This window comes from Felis catus, chromosome A1, assembly GCF_018350175.1.
Source record: "Felis catus isolate Fca126 chromosome A1, F.catus_Fca126_mat1.0, whole genome shotgun sequence".
NCBI lineage: Eukaryota > Metazoa > Chordata > Mammalia > Carnivora > Felidae > Felis > Felis catus.
This window is the reverse complement of record NC_058368.1, coordinates 139,915,636-139,938,792: the sequence shown is the minus strand read 5'-3', so window position 1 is coordinate 139,938,792 and position 23,157 is coordinate 139,915,636. Positions and strand designations below refer to the sequence as shown.

Here is a 23,157-nt window from a genome sequence, read left to right as displayed (position 1 = left end):
CGTGTATGAATTATGGGTGAATATTTTTAGAATTTTGGATTGAAAGTCCTTCCAAACATGACTCAGAACCCTGAAGCAATCCAAACTTAAAATGTGCATCTGGAAAACCATAGTAAATAAAATTTTTAAAAAAGGCAAACTGTGAGGGGCGCCTGGGTGGCGCAGTCGGTTAAGCGTCCCAGGTCACGATCTCGCGGTCCGTGAGTTCGAGCCCCGCGTCGGGCTCTGGGCTGATGGCTCAGAGCCTGGAGCCTGTTTCCGATTCTGTGTCTCCCTCTCTCTCTGCCCCTCCCCCGTTCATGCTCTGTCTCTCTCCGTCCCAAAAATAAATAAACGTTGAAAAAAAAAATTTAAAAAAAAAAGGCAAACTGTGAAAAAAAAATCTGGAATATTTATGATATAGCACTAATCTCTTTCATATCATCGATAACAACAAAATTAACTCAATGTAATAACAACTCAATATAAATTTAATAATTCCTGTGCCCATCCTGTCTGTACACATGATAAACTGATTAACAACGTATTGTCACCAATTCATACCACGTATTACCAATCTGATAGCCAAATCATAAAATCTGCCCCCAAAGAGAAAAGCTTTCCAAAAACCTTAGAACCTCATTATGGTCCATAAAGCATCAGATCACCTGGGAGCTTGCTAGAAATGCAGAATATGAGGCCCCGCCTCTGCTCTCCTCAGTCAGAATCTGAATTTTAACAAAATCCCAGCTGATTAGTACGTACCTTAAAGCTTCAGAAGCCCTGCTTAAAGTATCATCTGACAATTTCTGTTTCAGGAGCAAAATTCTTTTTCTTAAATGTTCATTTGTTTTTTTTGAGAGAGAGAGAGAGATCAGGGGAGGGGCAGTGAGAGAGTGGGACAGGGGATCCTAAGTAGGCTCTGCGCTGACAGCAGTGAGCCCAAAGTGGGGCCAAACTCACGAAACGTGAGATGATGATCTGAGCCAAAGTTGGACACTCAACCAACTGAGCTGCCCAGGTGCCCCAGAAGCAAAATTCTTATCTAACAGTGTTCAGGATCTTCTGATCTAAGTTTGTTATCTTGGAATTAATTCCCATATATAAAAGACCATAAAAAAAAAAACAACATCATATGTGAAGTAACTCTGAATAGCCTACCAAATGTGAATTATTCTCCAATGTATTGGACCAAAATTTTATCTTTCTCATATTTTATTTTGATGATAAAATGACTTCATATTGCAGAAACATTCTAGATTTTTTATGTTAGTAGAATTTTTCTTAAAGTACCAATCCCACCTACTCTAATATAACTATCACCACTCTGAACCATTACTCACAACATCACAGTTATTGGACACAGTTGCTTCTGACCATGGAACAGAATATTAGATAAGTTTAAGGAATCTATCAGAACCATCAGCTGTCATGCTTCACTACCTTCAAGTAAATGGTCAAGCTGAACCATAAGAATGATGCAGACATCTATGGAAGATGCTCAGGTGCAGACCGCATGAGTAGATTCCCCTATAAAGAATGCCACGTTTCTCCGCACTTAAATGCCACTCCATGTTCATTGATATGAGTCGTTCCTACTAACATACTAAAAGGGTAGTTTGAGCTATACTTCCCTAGATGAAATCCTTCCATCTTGAAGACTTAAAAGATTATTTTGTATGCTATCCTGTCTTTATCAACCCTTCATTCAATTCCTTCAATAACATTTTTTCTTCAAGTTAAAAATAAAAGACAACACATTTAGACAAAAATTAGCTTTGTTAAAGAAGAATGCCAGAAGGAGAAAAATCACATTTTGCCTACTTTGAGCCCCAGAATTTTGACATTAATACATAGGTAGGCTATATTCAGTTTAGGTATATATGACACTACACCTACACGGATTATGTAGTCTGGACTTCACAGAGGCAACAAAAACTTTATTGGAACAACTGAGCCCAAACTCTACAATTTAATGGTTTCTAAATGCTGATCCATAGAACAGTACTGGGCTGGCTCATAAGAATTATCTGGGAGGGGTGCCTGGGTGGCTCAGTCGGTTGAGCGTCCGACTTCAGCTCAGATCATGATCTCACAGTCTGTGAGTTCAAGCCTCGCATCAGGCTCTGTGCTGACAGCTCAGAGCCTGGAGCCTGCTTCAGATTCTGTGTCTCCCTCTCTCTCTTTCCCACCCCCCCCCCCCAACTCATGCTCTATGTCTCAGAAATAAACATTAAAAAAATTTTTAAAAAAAAGAATTATCTGGGAAATATTTTTAAAATACAGACTCTAAGGTCTTATCACCTGGATTCAGATTACTTAGATCTGGGGTGAGATCGGGAATGGGCATTTTTTTTTTCAAATTCCACCAGATGACCTTGATATGTATGTAGGGTTGGGTACATAGTCAAGAACTCAAAAGACCATTTATTGGGTTCTGAAAGCCAGTTCTCATGGCTCCACACATTAACTAATAATACAGCATTTCCATACTGTTCAACAGGACATATTTCCCTTGGGATGCTAGTAATAAATATCCAAACGAGCAAAAAAAAAATAAAGTTCTATATTCAAAAAGGTTTAAGAAACACTGGGTTTAAATAAAGTTAGAATATTTTCTTTACTTCATACAACTAACACATATTACATATTGCCAACTGGGAGGATACGGTAGGTAGCATTTCCCTAATTTATCTGCCATGGAATCCTCTTCTTGGTGTGTCCTATCTCAATGTTTCATAGAACTGGTGTTCTGTAGAGCACAGTTCAGGAAGCTATCTTAACCAGAGTGACTAGGAAGCAGTATCTAGGATACTGAATCCCATTGTCCTTGTCCCTCTTCCTTCTTTTTCCATGGTGCCATTGATGTCTTCTTTCCTCAAAGTCACTCATGTCTGGTCACAGACAGCCATCACTCTTGGTCCATGCACTTGTTCATGCATAGTCACTGAGGATTAAATCATCAACAGCGATTAGCATGAAAGGTTTTGCTTCCCTCTGGTCAGCTCTGCAGTATTAATGTGGCTATGATGGTTAGAGCTTCCTCTCTCTCTCTCTCTCTCTCTCTGTCTTTGTCTCTCCCTCTCCTTCCTCCCTCTGTGTCCATAGCACAGGTTCTTTCTGCATGCTGAAAGGGCAGCCAAAAGGTTTTCTCCATTTGTGCTTCTCCAATGCCTGCCTATCACCATTAAACACCCTCAGATAAACCCAGGATATTATAGCTTTTGTTCTTCTTGCCAAATATTGTATGGCTAAAACCAAAAAGTGTTACAGATGCAAGAACCTATTCTCCATCAGCAACAATCTCTGAAGTCCTGGGAAGACTGGGTGGGTGCTAGGAGGAGACCTTTGTCTTCTATTTATTTTTTTCATTTTTTTAATGTTTCATTTTTGAGAGAGACAGACTGTGAATGGGGGAGGGGCAGAGAGAGAGGGAGACACAGAATCTGAAGCAGGCTCCAGGCTCTGAGCTGTCAGCACAGAGCCCAGTGTGGGGCTTGAACCCAAGAACCACAAGATCATGACCTGAGCCGAAGTCAGATGCTTAACCAACTGAGCCACCCAGGTGCCCCAAGGAGACCTTTTTCAATAGAGGGTATCTTTCACATAATAGGGATTAGTCAATGACCAGGTCAAATAAATGTTCACATGGATTTTATAAGCTTCAAATATCATAATTCTAGTTCTTTCCTAATTCTCTCCCCTTCCTGTCACCATGGCAATCCATAAAACAAGAGAGAAATCAAGAGAGGTTTTAAAAACACATAGTGTGTGCAAGGTAATGTAGGCATTTATATATGTATGCATGTATTTTTAGTTTTTGTTTCCTTGTGAACCCCTTCACTCATTTCTCTAATCCTGCCCCTTTATTCCTTTGATAATGAAAATAGGTAGTTACCACATATGGAAAATGTATATTTTTTGTATTTCCTCACTAATACTACTTCAGAAAGGCTTTCATAGTTAAATGTAAAAAATCAGGAGAGTAGAAAAAAAAAAAAAGAAAACACCCAGCAAAACTACTATGCAATTATATAGCCACTCAAAACCAGACCTCCCTAAGGAGGGAACATCAGATTTAAAAGAAAGAGCACAAATTTGAAAGTTTTTTTTATCTCTCAGTGGTATTTTAGTATTAAGCCTTCATATGATTGGTATTAGTGCTCTACATGACTGACTTATAATTACGTATCTCCAAAAGAGACTACAGAGCTAGGCCTAATATCAAGTTCTGTGAAGTCTGGGTCATGCAAGAGTGCACACTGACCCATATGGCATCACCATGGTGATCATACTCAAAACTTATTATTCCAAGGGTAACTTCACAGTGGAGAGTAGCAGAACCATTAACAAAATTCTTCTCGAGACAAATAGAACTGATGGTTCAGTTAGAACTACTGGGGACAAATGAATCCCTAAGGAGAAGACAGGAACTGGTCTTCTCTGGCCTTTCTGAGGGCTAAGATATTATTTCCTGTGTCTCCATACTTCTCCAAAGAGGAACACTGCCAGATAACAGTTATCAGCTACTGGAAAAGCTTTCATAGATAAATGTTTCTATATTCTGTCCCTTTGAATTCCCATTGTGTGTTATAAAATTAAAAGCGTTTAACACAGAGAGCTTTTACAACAATGAAAGTCTGTTAGCTATGAGGCGCCTGGGTGGCTAAGTCAGTTAACCAACCAACTCTTGATTTCGGCTCATGTCATGATCTCACAGTTTGTGAGTTCAAGCCCCAACTCGGGCTCTGTGCTGACAGTGCCAAAGCCTGCTTGGGACTCTCTGTCTCTCTCTGTCTCTGTCTCTCTCTGCCCCTCCCCTCCTCTCTCTCTCTCACAAAATAAATAAAGTTAAAAAAAAAAGTATGTTTGTTAAAGGCCTGCTTTCATTCCTCATTAGCTTTTTACTGTTTCCTAACCCAACACTGGAATAACCAAGAACTAATCTGTCAGTTGCAGGTAGTAAACGGACTGGTGGTCACAAAGAACGGAGATCCATGTTGTCTGCACTAGGCAAGGAAGTGATGGTAACTGGCTGGTAGGCCAGAAAACTTAGTGGCATTAATAGAATAAGTTGAGCCTTTGTCAAAGAAAATACACCCATGAATTATAAACTGGAAATCAGAGAATGTAAGCCATGCCCCCAGTGCTATGTAGAATGACCTGCTAGACAAATTAGAAAATGATACCACAGATTATGCTCCTCCAGATTTGTGTGTGTGGTGGCCATGAAAATGGACCACTCAGATCTCCTGCTGGCAGGAATAGAGTGGACCAAAAGCCCCGGCTGCATCCCTCTGGATCCATCATCATGTCTGCACCAAGGCCATGCTTCCTCTGGACTGTTCCAAGACTTGACTGTGCATGGCAGGGGTACTGGTGCCATCCATCTTGTGGATGTGAGACTCCTGTAACAGTTGACTTGGGCTAGAGAACTCTCCACTGATAAGGCTGATACATTCTTAGAAGTGCACTGCAGTTTGAGATTCCCTGACAAATCCTCCTTCCTTCCCCCTCTCCTTCACAGGTATCAAATTTGCTTCACAGGCTGCAGCTCTCCTACCTCCTTCTGTTCTCCCTCTCCTCATTTTCTCAACAAATTTCCTGCATGCTTAAGCCCATCTTGGTTGACTGTTTCCCAGAGAATCCACCTGATGCAGAGAGTGTGTGTGAAATAGCCAACATGTGAATACCAACTTTAACTCTTCCAAAGTCTTTTCCTGTATATAATCGCATTTGGTTCCCAGAACTATTAGTAAGGTTTCCTTGAGATCTTTCATCAACAAAGAAATCCTTCCTTTTTAAATTAATAACAATACTCTGCAAGTATCTGTGGCCACACACAGCTATGAAGGATAAGCAGCATTGTTTACTCATCTATCCAACAAATATTGAGTCACTTCTATGCACCCAATGACAAAGATTCTTTGCTTGACCAAACATGAGTCAGGTTCCTGAACCTTCTCCTACACCCCATCTGTGTACTTCCTTGTAAAATCCAGTATTAGCAAGAATTCTGCTGAGTCAATTTAACTAGAACCTCCCACTCTTGATATCTGATCAACCTCCACCATCTCCCAGGCAGTGTCCCATCACCCTGGCCCATCTTCAGTAAGAATGCTGTTAGCTTTGGTTAGCCAAAATGTCCCTGATCCCTGATGTCTCCTCTAAGTAATTTTCCATCCACTGACTCCCACACTATTCCTTGGATATAAATTTCCACTTGCCTGTGGGGTATTTGAAGTTGAATCCAATCTCTCTTCCCCACTGCAAAATCCTACCCAAGTGGTCCCTACTGCATTGGTACTGAATAAAGCCTACCTTACCATCTTTAACAAGGGTTATGAATATTTTTTCTTTAACACCACTTCCGTACTAGACTCTCTTGGGGATATAGCAGTGATTAAGTCAGTCGGTCCCTTCCCTTATGGGATTTAAATCAATTTTAAAATCATAATTGTGATAAGAGATACACAGGAAAAGATCAAGGTGTTATGGGGATAGGGGACATTCTAGGGAACCTAACTTTGGTAATCTTTGGTAAGTTTCCCTAAGACCTATCACTGAAGCTTGGTTCAGAAGGAGGAAGTGGACATCATTTGGTTAAGGGTGGTTGAGCTAGTACTGGGGGCAGATTGGTGCCACTGAGTAGATAGGGAAGAGGGAAAAGTTCCCAAGCAAGAAGCAAGTGGGAGCATTTAGAGAACTGAATAAGGACCAGAATATGTCAGAAGTAGAGAGAAAAATGAGTGAGAAGCATCAGATAAGGCTAGAGAGGCAGACAGAATCGGTTCCCAAGCTCCCACTTATGCATTCCTGTAAAATAATTTGGGAAACTATGTACCCAGTCACACACAACACGCTAATTCACATCTAAATCATTTTAAATTTAAACAGTTTCAAAGGATTTGATTTCTGGCATATTGTAAATATTGACATCTTAAAATAAAGGAATAATGTAATTCAAAGAAAATACCAAAGCTATTGATACCCAATACCATCCATTGGAAAAAATAGATAGATAGATAGATAGATAGATAGATAGATAGATAAACAAGTTGATCTTCAACACTTAGAAACTTTATACCATTCTTTTTTCTCTCTGAAATCGTATTTCCATTCCACCTTCCCCACAAAATATCTTCACATAAAATACCTTCATACTTGAAATTTTTTACTGATGTCATTTCATCCTTCAAGGTAAAATTTTTCCTTCTGGATTAAGTTGTTACTACAAGTATTATTAGTATATACTTTACCAAAAGCAACATAAATGTATTGTAAATTTTAAATATATTTTTAAAATTAGAAATTATTTTGTTAATTGAATGGATGAGGATTTTTCATTTCATTTCATGTTTTGGTGGGTAATTATTTATTGCTATAATGAGATTGGGTTTGGTACCAATTCTAATATGTTTTTTGGGAACTCTGGGAATCTTTATTCATATATATAAATAGACAGTATTGGAGCATAATTTGCTATAAAATGTCACTCAACTCTTTGAACTTCTTCCACTTTACATGCCAAAACCACACAGTAGCATATCTCCAAGTACTATTTCTGTGATCCATCAGCTGACAACTCAATTAGATCTTCTCCAATTCTGTTGAAAGCAAAGAAATGGAAATCATCCTGAATTGTGAAGAGATTTGCTACCCATCATTAGAAATACCAATTTCTCAATTTCTGGGAATATATTAAAAAACCTCTGCCAATGGGGTGCCTTGGTCGCTCAGTCAGTTAAACAACTGATTTCAGCTCAGGTCATGATCCCAGGGTCCTGGTATTGAGCCCCACATGGGGTTCCATGCTGAGCATGGAGACTGCTTGAGATTCTCTCTCTCTCCTTCTGTCCCTCTCCCCCCACTCACACTGCTTGCTCGCTCTCTCTCTCAAAAAAAAAAAAAAAAAAAAAAGGCTTTGCCCAAACTGATCAAATACCTATGAGTTATACCTCTTACTCTTGCATTAAGAGGCATCTTCTTTAGCATAATACACTCTTACCATGTTGGGAAAACTAAGATATTGTTAATTATATTCAATAATGTTAACATACTTTCAATAAATTGAGTTAAATCTATAGCTTGTAGGTTTTTTTAAAAAGGTATTAATAGAGACACCTGGGTTGGCTCAGTCAGTTAAGCATCAGATCATAAACTCATGGTTCTGTGGAATCAAGCCCCGCATAGGGCTCTGCGCTGACAGCACAGAGCCTGCTTGTGATTCTCTCTCTCTCCCTCTCTTTCTGTCCCTCCCCCACTCCCTTTCTCTTTCAAAATAAATAAACATTAAAAAATAATAATAAAAAGGTATTAACAAAAGTATATTGAAAAAACACATCAATAACCTAATTAGCAACATTATCCCTCGTTGTCAAATCAATAACCAGACAGAATTCTGACTCCATTTTTCATTTCAAATAACCCTGCCATGTGAATTCCCATTGTAAATATTTAGACAGATAAGGTGCAGAGTCCTGCCTTAGTCTGTTATCTGGATATGAGAGACACATAGACAGCATCTACTCCAGGAGCCAATATGGCTTTTGGTGTAATTCTTATTAATCTGAAAATGAATTATATTCATTGTACTATGCAAGTGTATGACATTTATTGAAAACTTGTAGAAATAGTCATTTGCAATAAAACATTTACATAATTGTTATTGACATCTGTTTATATTCAATTAGAATTGTTTAATGATTCAGCTGATGGCATAGCTACAGAATATGATCAAATAGAAAATCTTAGATCCAGTTTTTTTGTGGTGGGAAAGGAAAATGGATGAGAGTCAGCTGGAGCAACCATTATCAGCTACATGCAAAATGCTGCAGTGGATCCTTGTGGTTCAAGAGCAGGATAACTTTTCGTTACCTCAATCCAATTTAATTCACTCACAAAATACAGCTGGTTTTCACAGTATGGTGTCAGTATCATGTACAAAATAAGCCATGGTCTATGTTCTAGGAAAACTTATATTTTTTACTGATGAAACAATGCATATTCTTACCCATATGACATATAAAAGCTAAAAAAAAAAAAAGGTACAGAATACATTCCTTCAAAACACAAAAGGGGAAACTGTGAACTGGTGTAGTCAGAACATGTTTCAAGGATCTTGCATGGAAGGATAGCACAGATGGAAAGCCAACATTCCAGATAGAGGGAAGAGTATAAGGGAAGACTCAGAGGTGATTCAAGTATCAGAAAAGAAGCCAACCAGAGTAGCATGGTGGCTTTGAACTGGGGAACAATGTAAGAAAAAACTCGGACTGTAAAGAGCCTGAAAGGAACCCATAAAGACTGAGGCTGGATTTTATAGGTAATGGAGAGGCTGTTGCACAAAGGAAAGAACACAAAATAGCTTATGGAAATGGGGGAGTAAAAGAGGAGAGAGGAAAGACTACTAAGAACGTACCGCAATAAGGCAGGTATCAGGTGGTAACAGTGATGGTAGGGATAATGGTACTAAAGGGCACTAAACTCCAACTTGACTTCTAGTCCCAGCTCTGCACTAACTGGCTTAATGATCTTGGATGAGACACTTGCCTTTGAAGCTTTGTTTCTTCCACGCTAAGGATCCCTTGGGATTAAATAAAGCATCTCTGCAGGCAACAGCACTCCAGTAAGTACGGACCAAATAGACAGAGAACTATGACCCTCCCTTGCATTCTGGCTTCAATCAAATCAGATATAATAGCAGTAGTAGTCGTTGTCGTTGCCATTGTAGTAGTCGTAGCAGCAGGAGTAATATGAGGGCTTCTAGGTATCATTTGCAGAGAAGTTTATGCTACTTTGGAAGTTTTCAAAAAACTGAATTACAGGAGCCTCCTTCAAATTCATAAAATTCTGAGATGCTATGGAGGAGAGCAGCTTTATGAGAGAAGAGTTAGTGGGACTTGCTAACAGCACAGAGAAGTAAAGAGTGAGGAATTTCAAAGAAGACAGAATGGCTAGAAAATATGAAACAATAATGAGCATAGGAGCAGGAATTGGTTCTTAGGAGAAAATGTTGAGTTTTCCCTAGAGTTTGAAGGAATAAACTAGTATGAAAGTTTGTGTTTTCTCTTCATTGTTTTCTGAGCCTTTCAAAAATAGGTCTGCAACATCCCAAAAGAGAATAATTGCACTCAAACATAATTTAACATATGATATATGATACCTTTATCATTAATTAGAAATCATATCCATAAAATCTCCAATTAAAGATAACTTTAAAAAATTTTTTTTGTTAATTTTTCAAAAGGCAATATGTTTTTGTTCAGTGATATAGGCATTTGCAGCAAACCTTTAGGGCTTAAATTATTGGCTTGAATTTTCTGTTTCCCATATGTATACGAAGCCACAAACTCAAGAGGTATTTTTCTCCTAAGGTATTTCTCTTAACATAAAAGGAATATTAATTTGATATATCATCTTTCAAAATGGTATCTTCGCCCTGGGTTGTCCACACGAGATTCTTGATGGTATATTTGAGAATGCTTTGAACGAGTGAAACTATAATCCTTCCATATGTAAAGTCAGCATGTACTTTAAATTTTCTCTCACAATTACAGTATCACATGCAACTGGGAACAAAAGCTACAGGGAACAGAGTGTAATGGATCGTGATGACTGTTTTAGAACAGCTTGAACCTCCTTATAGCCTACGAGAAGGCTACGTGAGCTGAATTCAGAAGAAGTGCTGAAAATGACTTTTACTGCACACTACACTGTTTCAGGGGCAAATTTGCTTTTTTATGCCTTAGAACCATAGGACTCTCAAGTAAAAGTTCTTGTGCCAATGAAAAGAAGGCTATCCCCCATGTCCTTCCATTATGAGTATTTCTTCTTAATACAAAGCACACAGATAATCACACACGGAATGATTTCCAGACTACCAATACATTTTGTTCCAATTGCTTTTGCCACTAATGCAACCAATTGCCTCCTTCTCTCATTTTAATGTGTTATGGTTCTTGTCTCTGGTGAATGGAAGCAGCACTACCACAGCAAACCCGCTGGATTTTCACGTCTTGAGGCAAAAGAGAGGTCAATGAGAGAGTTTTTAACTAATTGTCTCCATCTTCTCAATTTAACATACTTCTGTTTGAAGTAATTGTAACAAGAACAGAAATAAGGAAGGAGAGAAATGTACCACACTTCCATTATATTCTAGCTTTTAATATCCTCAAGGAGTAATGCCTCTGTCCTATCTCCTTGGAAGAAACTCTTGGGGCGCCTGGGTGGCGCAGTCGGTTAAGCGTCCGACTTCAGCCAGGTCACGATCTCGCGGTCCGATCTCGCGGTCCGGGAGTTCGAGCCCCGCGTCGGGCTCTGGGCTGATGGCTCGGAGCCTGGACCCTGTTTCGGATTCTGTGTCTCCCTCTCTCTCTGCCCCTCCCCCGTTCATGCTCTGTCTCTCTCTGTCCCAAAAATAAATAAAAAACGTTGAAAAAAAAATTAAAAAAAAAAAAAAAAGAAACTCTCATCGAGTACAGGGCCACTTTTGCGGAGATTAAATTTTTCAAGCCGTGCTCAGCTTCAGCAGATTCTTAGTGAACAGAAGCCTCTCACAGCCTGGAAAATCATGTCCCTCCAGCGGGGCTGGGATGATATCCCTCCATCCCCTACCGAGAGACTACAAGTAAATGTATTTGGGGAAGACTGATGACCAAGGAGACTTGCCATTTTGTAATGTTCTGCCACTGAGGTCACCTCCCCATCCCTAACCTCCGACTGGAACCAGACATGCTTCAGTGGAACCTTTCATTAGGAGAGAATGCTATTATTGATATGGCACCTTGGTTGCTTGAGAATCATGACACAGAGAAATACAGCTACCCATCAAGCACATGAGTCCATTATGTGGTCCCTAGGAAAACCCCAGAAAACTCTCTTTGTTACTCCCATTTCTCTTCATTCAAATCCTCCCGGGCAGAACCCTCACACTCCCATTTTCTTTCCCCTGTGTTGTGACTCTCCCAACCATTTCTGATAGAAAGACTCAAGCAGACATTTACTGGTGCAGAACGAGCAGGCCAGCCCTCTCTGCAGTGCACCTCATTGCATTGGGAGTGTGCTCCCCATGACTCAGAATGAATCAGACAGAGAGTGAAAAAACAACAGCCCCAAAAGGCAGCTTCAGAACTACATGGCGGCCTGTGATCTGGAGAAGGAAGGCTGCACTGCTGATCACAGTTACCCCAGAACCAGCTGTCCCGCCTGCTGCATTCTTCAAAGAACAGGAAGAACATGGTGCAGACTTGTCTTCCCAAGGAAATCAAAACATTCTCTTGTTTAAACACACTGTGGCGGAATACAACATTTCTCTCTGATCTCCCAAGCTATGTTGTATCGAAATCAGAGCTACAGGTCAAAATCTTCTTTGCATGCTCATTTTTTAACTGCCTCAATTTTCTGCCCTTTGTATGAAAACTTTATATATGCTTAAATACAGAATATAAGATAAGTGTTTGTATTTCAAAATATTGGGTTTGGGGTTGTGCCGGCTTTCTTTTTCATTATTTCTAACTGAAATACAGGAAGCCCCTCAGTAGAACTAGCTGGCAAATTTGCTTAGATGTAGCAGCAGCCAATTTATGCTGACCTAGACCTATTCTTTCTACTTGCTACTGGAACTTTCCTTTGTTCCATCCTCCCCTCTTCCTTCCTCACGTTGTTCCCACTGCTGCCTGGACCCTCACCCACCTTCTCATTCCCACCATGCCTCATTTCATGCCTCACTTTTGACCTTACTCCACACCTACAGAGTTATGAATGTTATAACAGGAGGACAAGCTGTCAAGGCAAGACCAGGGAGCTCAGGGCAAGCAAAACTTCTCTGAACACTCCTTGATTTTACCACATCCCAGTGCAATCTCAGAGAGAAAAGAGAAAACCCCAACCTTTGCAGCTCCTCCTCGCCCAGCCCCTTGGATCCTTGCCTCAAAGCTGGCTGGAATAAGATGGCTTCCCACCCCCAGAGGCCCCACCCTGTGCACCCTGGCACAATGTAAACCCCTTGGAAAAGGACAGGAGTAACACCAGTTAAATTGAGATTAAGGTCTTGCCATCTGGCAGAATGAAGCCTGAAAATACAAATTTACTTCAATTAGTTTTCTCACACACCTGAGTTTATGGCCTGAGAATCATACCCAGTGCAGTAGAAAGAGAAGAATGCTAAATTTTAAAAAAAAATTTTTTTAATGTTTTATTTATTTTTGAGACAGAGAGAAACAGAGCATGATCAGGAGAGGGGCAGAGAGAGAAGGAGACACAGAATCTGAAGCAGGCTCCAGGCTCTAAGCTGTCAGCACAGAGCCCGACGGCGGGGCTCCAACTCACCAACTGCGAGATCGTGACCTGAGCCGAAGTCGGATGCTCAACCGACTGAGCCACTGAGGTGCCCCAAGAATGCTTTCTTAACATAAGAGGAATTACTCTAATAGCCAACAAAATAACTTACAGCAAGAAAATAGAGGCATTCTCATTCAAAATAAAGATCAAAACAAGAAAATATACTACTATCATTCTTCTGCTGAACTCAATTTGAAAAGGAAAGAAATTGGGGCGCCTGGGTGGTTCAGTCGATTTAAGCGTCCAACTTCGGCTCAGGTCATGATCTGGTGGTCTGTGAGTTCGACTCTGCATTGGGCTCTATGCTGACAGCTCAGAGCCCGGAGCCTGTGTCGGATACTGTGTCTCCCTCTCTCTCTGCCCCTTCCCCCTCATGCTCTGTCTCTCTGTCTCTCTCAAGAATAAATAAACATTAAAAAAAATTTTTTTAAGGAAAGAAATTGAGAGCAAAAATAGCAATTTAACTACTGGAAATAAGGATACAAGACCATCGTTACTTGTAGCCCATATGAGAATCAACTGAAAAGCTCTTACATTTTTTTTTTTGGCAAATAATCAGATAAATTTAAATAAGATAAATAAACACTTTCAAAGTCTTGCCTACACAGCATCAATACCAAAAAGATATAATGGGAAAAAAACCAAGTCTATGCAAAACAACAGTATAAACTATAAAATACCTAAGAATAAAACTAACCAAAAAGAGTGTGATTGATATGAAAAAAAATCAGAATTTTGTTGAAAGATATAAAAGGTTTACATAAAAGGAGAGACATTTTACATATAAGAACGGAAACATCAAATACTAATTTATTACTAATGGTAATAAATGGCATCATTTATTAAGAGGCATAGAATAATGGGAGTTAGTAATTCTTAGTTATTTTAATTAACGAGCACCTACTAACATGTCAAGGACCATTCAAGGTGTTTTACATCCTGTTTTCACTTCATTTCATCTTTCCAAACAATGTGTCAAGTATCACTATTCCCATGTTACAGATAATGTATGTCATATTACAAAATATGCACTTTAGGGGCGCCTGGGTGGCTCAGTCAGTTGGGCATCTGACTTCGACTCAGGTCATGATCTCACAGCTTGTGGGTTCGAGCCCCACGTTGGGCTCTGTGCTGACAGCTCAGAGCCTGGAGCCTGCTTCGGATTCTGTGTCTCCCTCTCTTTCTCTGCCCCTCCCCCTCTCATGCTATGTCCCTCTCTCTCTCTCTCTCTCTCTCAAAAAATAAACATTAAAAAATTTTTTTTCAAAAATATGTACTTTAACCACTTTTAAAAAAATGTTAATGTTTCTTTATTTTTGAGAGAGAGAGAGAGAGAGAGAGAGAGAGAGAGAGAGAGAGAGAGAGCATGAGCAGGGGAGGGGCAGAGAAAGAGGGAGACACAGAATCTGAAGCAGGATCCTGGTTCTGAGCTCTCAGTACAGAGCCCGATGCAGGGCTTGAACTCACAAACCGTGAGATCATGACCTGAGCCAAAGTTGGACGCTTAACCCAGGTGCCCCTAACCATTTGATATGTTATAGCTATTACAATTTAGCTTTAATGAAATGCCTACATAAATTCCCTGGAATTTTTTTAACATGATACATTACTCTGAATTTTTTTTGAAAAAAGGTGTGAAGGAAAAGCCAAAAATTTCAAAGAATAACGTCAAAGAAGAGTGAAGAGAGAAATTTTCAAAGAAACAGACCCTACAAGTTTTTAATATTTGGTCAAGAAAGCATCACAAACCAGTGGAAAAATCAATGGTTATATTTTAAATGACACTAAGAATACTGACTAGTCCAGGGGGAAGAAAAAGATCCCTTGCCACGTGTCACACATCACACTAAGTCCCACAAGTTTTAAAGAATTAATTTAAAAATACACACACATCAACATCATAAACTAGAAGAAACTATACAGGGATAGACTGAGCATAAAAGCAAAAGAAATTATAATAAAAAAGTTCAACAAATTTAACTGTATAATATAAATTTCTATACTTTATGAATAAAACATGAAAGTAAAAACACTCGGGGAAATATTTGCAATGAATATAACAAAGGCTTAATGTATTAGCATTTAAAGAAATTCTATTGGTTGATTTTTTTTAAGACAAAAATCTCAATAGAAATATGAGCAAAGAGTATAAATAGGCAATTTGCAAAAGAATTATTCAGATTTTCTATTTCTACTTATGTTAGAAACAGATGTCAGTTTGGTACATTGTGTTTACTATGAATTATATTATTTCATTTATTTTTTAATTCATGGGAATGCATTTTTACAATATTCTCTTATATTCTTTTTATGTCTATAGGATCCAAAGTGACGTCCCATTTTTAATTCCTGATATTGGTGATTTGTAGCTTCTCTCTTTTTCTTGGTCAATCTTTCTGGCACAGACCAACTTTCATTTACGTTGATCTTTTCTACTGTATGTTTGTTCTATTCCATTAATTTCTGCCTTTAACTTTATTATATCTTTCTTTTTCCTTTGTTTGGGTTTACTTTGCTGTCCTTCTTCCAACTTCCTGAGGTGGATATTTAGATCATTGATTTTCACCTTTTCTTGTCTTCTAACATATGCATTACGGATTATAATTTCCTTCTAACCAAGGCTGCATTCCTAAACATATAAAGTAATTACAGTGATTTGCCTAAATATGAAGCTAAACTCAGTTAACTAAGTGAATTATTTTTTTAAAAGCAATGATAATGGGAAGATGGTGGCAAAGGAGATAAAACATTTGGTTGAAGACAAAAATGGCAAGAGTACAGACTGGCCATAAAAGAGCCATGATTTCAGGAAAACAAAATAAGAAGATAATGAGAAAATTTCTCCTAAATGTGTCTTTATTTCTCCATTAAGGAAAGTGGTCTCACAGCAGATGCTCCATCCTCTTTTACCTGAATGCATGTTCATTTCTCCCAAAGCAGTGAGGTTACCATACACAATCCTTGAGGTAGCAGGCATTAGAAGAATAGGTTGTAAAATCATTGACCAGAGTTCAATAATTGAGGAAAAGAGAGGAGCATTCCTACTGATACACTGAAAATTTTTACTGTAATTAATAAAGTACAGAGGAATAGAGAAAGACCATAATAACTGAAAGAGGTTCAAATCTACCATTAAAACTATCTATTGGTTGGAACAGAACTCTATCAAGCCACACACACACACACACACACACACACACACACACACACACACACACCACATGCACACACGCATACACACATGCACACAAGCATGCACACCACAAAGTTTTCCATAAAAGGGAAACACTAAACTTGAAACTATAATGTCAGAGTTCTCTCTACTTTCTCAAGCTGTCTGATAATAGAGTACCCCAAGGCTCCTTCCTGCCTCTGCTTCTCTTCTTGATTTATATTTCTGCCCTAGATGAGCTTATCCAGTCTCCTGGCTTTAAATTCATTTCCTGAATGTATATCTCATTCAGAATTCTCTCCCAAACTCCACACTTGTATACATAAGTGTATAAAATAGATATCTCCAATTTAGGATATCCACAACTGAATTCATCTCTAAAATCTGCTCTATATGCAGCCTTTTTCATCCCAGCTAATGGAAATGCTATCGTTTTTCTTTTCATTTAAAGTAATTTTAGGCTCAAAGAGAATTTGCAAAAATAGTACAGAGTTCCTGAGAACCCTTTCCCAGCTTGCCCCCAAAATAACATCTTACATAACCATAGTATAATTACAACAACCAGGGAATTACGATCAGTGTGATACTATTAAATACAAGTAAGTACAGACTTAGTTGTATTTCACCAGTTTTAACATGCATGCTTCTTCCTCTTTGGTACATTGTTCTGTGAGATGTTATCACATGTTTAGATTTTTGTAACCAGCAGTAGATACAATCAGTATTTACAGCTGTTCCATTACCCCAAATAAATTCCCTCATGCTACCCATTTATAGCTATGCCCTCCTCATTCCATCCCTAACCCCTGGCAGCCATGGACACCTTCCCCTTGCTATAATTTTATCATATCAAGAATATTATATAAATGGAATCATATCGTGTGTAACCTTTTGAGATTGCCTGTCTCACTTAGCATAATAGAACACCCTTGACATCATCCCTCCAAGTTGTCGCATGCATCTTCCTCTTTTTCTTTTTTCTGTAGAGCAACACTCACTTATATACAAATGCTACAGCTTGTTTACTCATTCACTTATTGAAGGACAAGACATTTGGATGATTTGCAATTTTTTCTCATTACAAATAAATTGCTGTGGATATCCATGTACAGGTTTCAATCAAGGTTAAGTTTTCATTTCTCTAGGACAAACATCTAGATGTGGGATTACTAGGTTACATGATAAGTGGATACTTAACTTCAGAAGAAACTAAACTGTTCTCCACAGGGCCATGCCATCTTGTACTCCTGCGAACGACGTGTGAGACCCAGCTGCTTCACATCCTCACCAGCATGTGCCATTGTCTGTATTTTTTATTTTAGGCATCTTAAGAGATGCATTGGTGGCTTTAAGGTGCATTTCCCTAGTGGTGAATGATGTTAGGCATCTTACCATGTGCTTATTTGCCATTTTTATGGGAGTATCTGTTCACATCTTTTTCTCATTTTCAAACTTGTTTTCCTATTGTTAACTCTAAATTGTGTGCGTGTATGTGTGTATACACATAAATATATATCCCATGGGATATGTAATTTACAAATAATTTTCCCATACTGTCACTTTATTTTTATTCTCTAGATGGTGTCTTTCACAGAGCAAAATTTTTAATTTTGATGAAGTCCAATATATTTAAATTCTATATTACGAATCATGCCTTTGGTGTCATGAACTCTCTGCCTACCCATAGGTCATGGAGATTTTCTCCTATGTTTTCTTCTAAAAGTTTATCATTTTATACTTAGATCTATGGTAAATTTTGAGTTAATTTCCATATATGAGATACATTATCTTTACAGTTACTCAGACCAAACATTTTGAAGTTCCCTTTGACTTCTCTCTCTGACACTCCATATCAGAACCAAGTTCCGTGGACTCCCTCTTCTCGCCAGTTCCACATCTGGCCCAACCATCTGTTATCTTTCATCAGATTACTGCACAAGTCTCTTAATTAATTTCCATTTTCTTTCCTTTTCCTGTATAGTCTATCTTCAATACAGCAACAAAAATGACCTTTTTAAAGCATAAGAGAAGTCAAGTCCCTCTTCTGCTAAAACTCCTCCAGCAGTTACTATTTCTCTACATGATCTGTTCCCTCCCTTCCTTCTCTGACCACATATCCCAAAACTTCACCATTCGATACCTCCACTCCTTTCTCATTGGCTTCCTTATGCTATTTTGACCGTGTCACTCATACTCCCGTATTTATACGGCCGTTCCCTTGTTTGAAATGCTCCTTTATTAGCTAGCCACAAGCTTGCTTGGGATTCTCGCTCCCCTCTCTCTCTGCCCCTCCTCTGTGCTCTTTCTCTCTCAAAATAAATAAATAAACATTAAAAAAAGAAGAAGATGTGGTATATACATACAATGGAATAATATTCAGCCATAAAAAAGAATGAAATCTTGCCATTTGCAATGACATGGATGGAGCTAAAGAATATTAAGCTAAGTGAAGCAAGTCAGTCAGAGAAAGACAAATACCATATTATTTCACTCTTTGTGGAATTTAAGAAACAAATGAGCAAAGGGAGGGGCGGGGGGGGGGGGAGGGAGAGAAAAAGACACCAACCAAGAAAAAGACTCTTAACTATAGGGAACAATCTGATGGTTACCAGAGGGGAGATGGGTGGGGGATGGGTGAAATAGGTGAAGGGAATTAAGGAGTGCACTCGTAATGTACACTGAGTGATATAGGATTGGTGAATCACTATATTGTACACCTGAAACCAATATATCACTGTATGTTAACTATATTGGGATTCAAATTTAAAAATAAAAAAAAAAAACTTTATCAATATCACCTTTGCAATGAGGTCTATCCTGACCAGTCTAAAATTTCCACCTGCTACTGGACACCTCGAGCACTCCCAATCGCCCTTACCTTGCTGTACTTCTGTACATTTCCACAGCACTTATCATCTCCTAATGTATCTCCTAACTTACCTATTTATAATATCTATTGTCTGATTGTCTATCACTACCCTGCTAGAAAACAGCCTCTGTGCAGACAGAGCTCCTTGTTTTGTTCAGACACACCCCATACACTTAGAACTGCCTAGCAATAATATGCACTCAAGAAGGCTTTTTGTTTTTAAGTGATAGAATAATAGCATTTCTTAAATCAGTGATTCTCAAAGTATGGTCTGCTATCCCTTGGCAGTTCCCAATTCCTTTCAAGGAATCCACAAGGTCAAATTATTTTCATAATAATATTAAGATGATAAGTGCATTTTCCACTGGATTGACCTTTGTGTTGATGGCACAAAAGCAATGTGGGTCAAACTGCTGGCACCTTAGCACCAATCAAAGCAGTGGCACCAAACTATTCTTTTAGTCATTGAATTCTTCACTGCCATGTGCTTGCAGTTAAAAAATAAGCCAGTGTCACATAAAGAACGCCCTGATAAAGCACTAAAAATTGTTAGTTCTCAACTCCTGAGTACACTCCTTTTTAGTGTACTTTTTAACGTTTTTAACATTTATTCATTTTTGAGAGAGAGAGAGAGAGAGAGAGAGAGAGAGAGCGTGTGAGTGAGTGGGGGAGGGGCAGAGAAAGGGAAACACACAATCTGAAGCAGACTCCAGGCTCTGAGCTGTCAGCAGAGAGACTGACATGGGACTCGAACTCACGGACCGTGAGATCATGACCTGGCTGAAGTCGGACACTTAACCGACTGCGCCACCCAGGCGCCGCAAGAACACAGTAATTGTTGCCAATTACAAACTCTAACCTTTCAATATAAATTAGAATATTGGAAACTCATAACCTGCACCATGTGAATGTAAGCTTCCCAATACTTAGATTTTCCTGATCTAACTTCTAATATGGTGAATGTAAAGAGATATAACCCAAATAAACAAAAGCTTTTTTAACTTTTCAATAATTTTTAAGAGTTTAAGTGGTCCTGAAAACAAATTTTGAGAAGAGATGATTTGTCTCAATCACTGCGTGACCCTCCTTGCTTTTCACAACCCTAGCTGCTTCCATGAATATGTTACATGGCAGAACTCACACAGCTCTGAACTTCTGAATGAAGAAGCCTCATAATAATTATGAATTATTCATTTTTGCTGTACAGCTATGGGTCGCTTTTTTGGCAAGTCACCTATAGCTAAGATCATTGCTTGGTGGCAATGAGAAATCTTGGTGACTAGGAGAGAACAAGGATTTGCCACAAGACTCACCATCCCATAATGAATCTTTGAGGTTTCCAAGGCCAGACATCAGCTGAAATTTCATGGTTTTCCTACAAATTCTCAAAGGAATTACAAGTACTATCTGATTTACTGGATAGTGTAAATATTGCACACGAAGAAATGCTTTTTGTGCCTGGGATTCACTTCACAATATAATCCCCTAACCCTGGAAATAAAGTTGGACATAGGAACTGAATTATAAAAGAATAGATACATTTACTCACCAGCTTTCACAAACTTATTGGAACTGGGTGCTAGGAGAACAAAATATTCAGGAGAAATTTTCTCTTCTGCAAGTAAACATAAATATTAGCTATTTTTTTTTCCTGAGGGGTGTTGTAATCCAAGAGCCATTGAAAACTTCTGTCACAATTTCACACAAAATCTGGTTTCAAAAAACATTTTGATAATTGATATTAAATCAGTTTGTATTGTATTTTAGGAGATTTTTCATCATCAAGCTAATTTCTCAAAAATTTTTCCTGATGCATTTTCTCATTTTCATTTTCTTGCCAGTTCTGAGTAAGTGTTTTAGTCAGAACTCCTTCTACAGCACGTGCTAGAAACCTATGTCAAACTAAACTGAAGAGGAAGAGAGAGAAGAGGAAAAGGAATTAGCTCACAGAAAAACAGAAGGCCCAGAGTTAAGATAGCTGAGAAGAAGGGGGATCCTGGGCTTTCCTCATCTCTCAAACATAGCTGTACTGAGGTCAGATTACTTGGAACCCCCAGGAAATAGATCTGTGGAGAGACAGAAGGATCTCCACAGATGGAGGGAGATAGCTTGGCAGGTGGGAAGTGCATGGATGTGAATTGGGGGAGAGAAAAATGGCCAAGCCACAGAGGGGAAGGGAATCCTTTCTGTGTGGAGACAACAGGGAGAGAAAGAGAAGAGCTGAGAAGGTGCAGCATCAAGTTAGCACAAGAGGAAAACCTCTCTGGACCACAGATTGGGGCGTGAGAAGTACTGAATGTCCCAGTTATTTTTTGCAAACAGCTTCTGGAGCTCAAACTCTGAGGTTTTGGAAGTGTGTGACTTTCTCTGGAGTGGAGTTGTTGCCTATGCTCCTGGGGAGGAGAGAGCTGGCCCAGAGTGCAGAGCATGATGTAGAGATCTCCAGGGTGCACTGGTCCTCTTCCTGGAATACTTTTGGGAGAGTGCTTATTGCCTCCCCAGGGACAAAAGACGCTGCAGGTACCAGTCAAAGGCCTTTCATCACCAGGGTAGAGAGGCTCTACTCCAGAGGAGGGGAGCAGATGTGTGCCATGCAGCGTCCTTTAATACTTTGCGTTTTGAATCCCAGCTGTGTGCGCAAGATGGCTGTGGTGCAGGATAAGCTGACTGCCCTCACTATACCGTGAGGGCTGCTTGTGAATAACGGGGATTGGGATCCCCAGCCAGGACAAGAGATTGGAGTGGCGCCATTTTCCCCCCAACACCAACAAGGTGTTCATAGAGCAACACAGGACTTCATAGAGCAACACAGAAGCCCCCAGTGGAGGCGGGACCCACTTAGACCAAATCCCACCACTCTGTGCCCAGCAACTGCTTATTTACTGAGGCAAGAATGAGTCAGTGCCAATGCAGCTGGCCTTTCTCCAGACTAGCATAGCCACTACCCGCCAAGCAACCAACAGACAACTTTTTTTTTCCTGCTTCTTCTTTTTTAATTTCGAAATGAGGCTCATAGTTTCTGATTTGTTTTTTGTCATTTCCATATATACATATATATATATATATATATATATGCATATATACACCTATATATATACATACATATGCATTTTATTCTTTTCTTTTTCCTTCTTTTCTCTTTTTTTCTGCTTTTTTTATCCTTTTTCTTTTCTTTTTCTTTGGAATCGGCCTTATAGTTTTTTTTATTCTATGTGTGTTTGCTTTTTGTTCCCTTTCCTTTTCTGTTTTTATAGGATCAGACTTCCTCCACCCCCACTTTTTTTTTCTCAGAGTTACTTCAACAAACAAATCAAAGCATACCTAGTTAAAGGTCCAAACATTCCACCACTGCAAGCAAGGGGAAGCTCTGCAGAGGACTGACAAATGGGAAAGAGCAAACAAAACGCAACAGCAGAGTGCACACAGCATACCTCAGAAACAATTCCTGGAGTCCCAGGCCCTGGACAGTGTATGACCCCTTTTTAATATAGTAGTACTCTCAGGCGCAGGACACATAACAAGCTTTTAAAACACACAAAAGACAGAAACTTAGCCAAAAAAGACATGATGGAGGAATTCTCTCCAAAGGAAAGGTCAAGAAGAAATTACAGCCAGGGATTATACCTGCTCAAAACAGATATAAGCAATATATCTGAAAAAGAATTTAGAACAACAGTCATAAGATTACTAGCTGGAATTGAAGAAAGTATAGAAGACACTAGAGAAACCCTTGTTGCAGGGATTAAAGACCTAAGAACCAGTAAGAATGAATTTAAAAATGCTACCATTGAGATGC

General features: G+C 39.1%; 1 protein-coding gene across 22 annotated transcripts in view; it reads right to left on the bottom strand.

The window, feature by feature from the left end:
• Positions 1–23,157, bottom strand: part of LOC111561429 — a 263,855-nt gene that overhangs the window by 210,623 nt on the left and 30,075 nt on the right. For 13 of the 22 annotated variants that reach the window (XM_045062243.1, XM_045062242.1, XM_045062244.1 and 10 more), the window contains one exon: positions 20,911–20,976. The exons of 3 other annotated variants lie outside the window; for them this stretch is intronic. In XM_045062243.1, coding sequence (XP_044918178.1) covers positions 20,911–20,976 — 66 coding nt within the window. Of the gene's footprint in view, positions 1–2,196; positions 2,927–7,395; positions 7,587–20,910; positions 20,977–23,157 lie in introns of those variants that run through there. 6 more of the 22 variants (XR_002744064.2, XR_006601019.1, XR_002744066.2 and 3 more) reach the window with 3 other exon arrangements.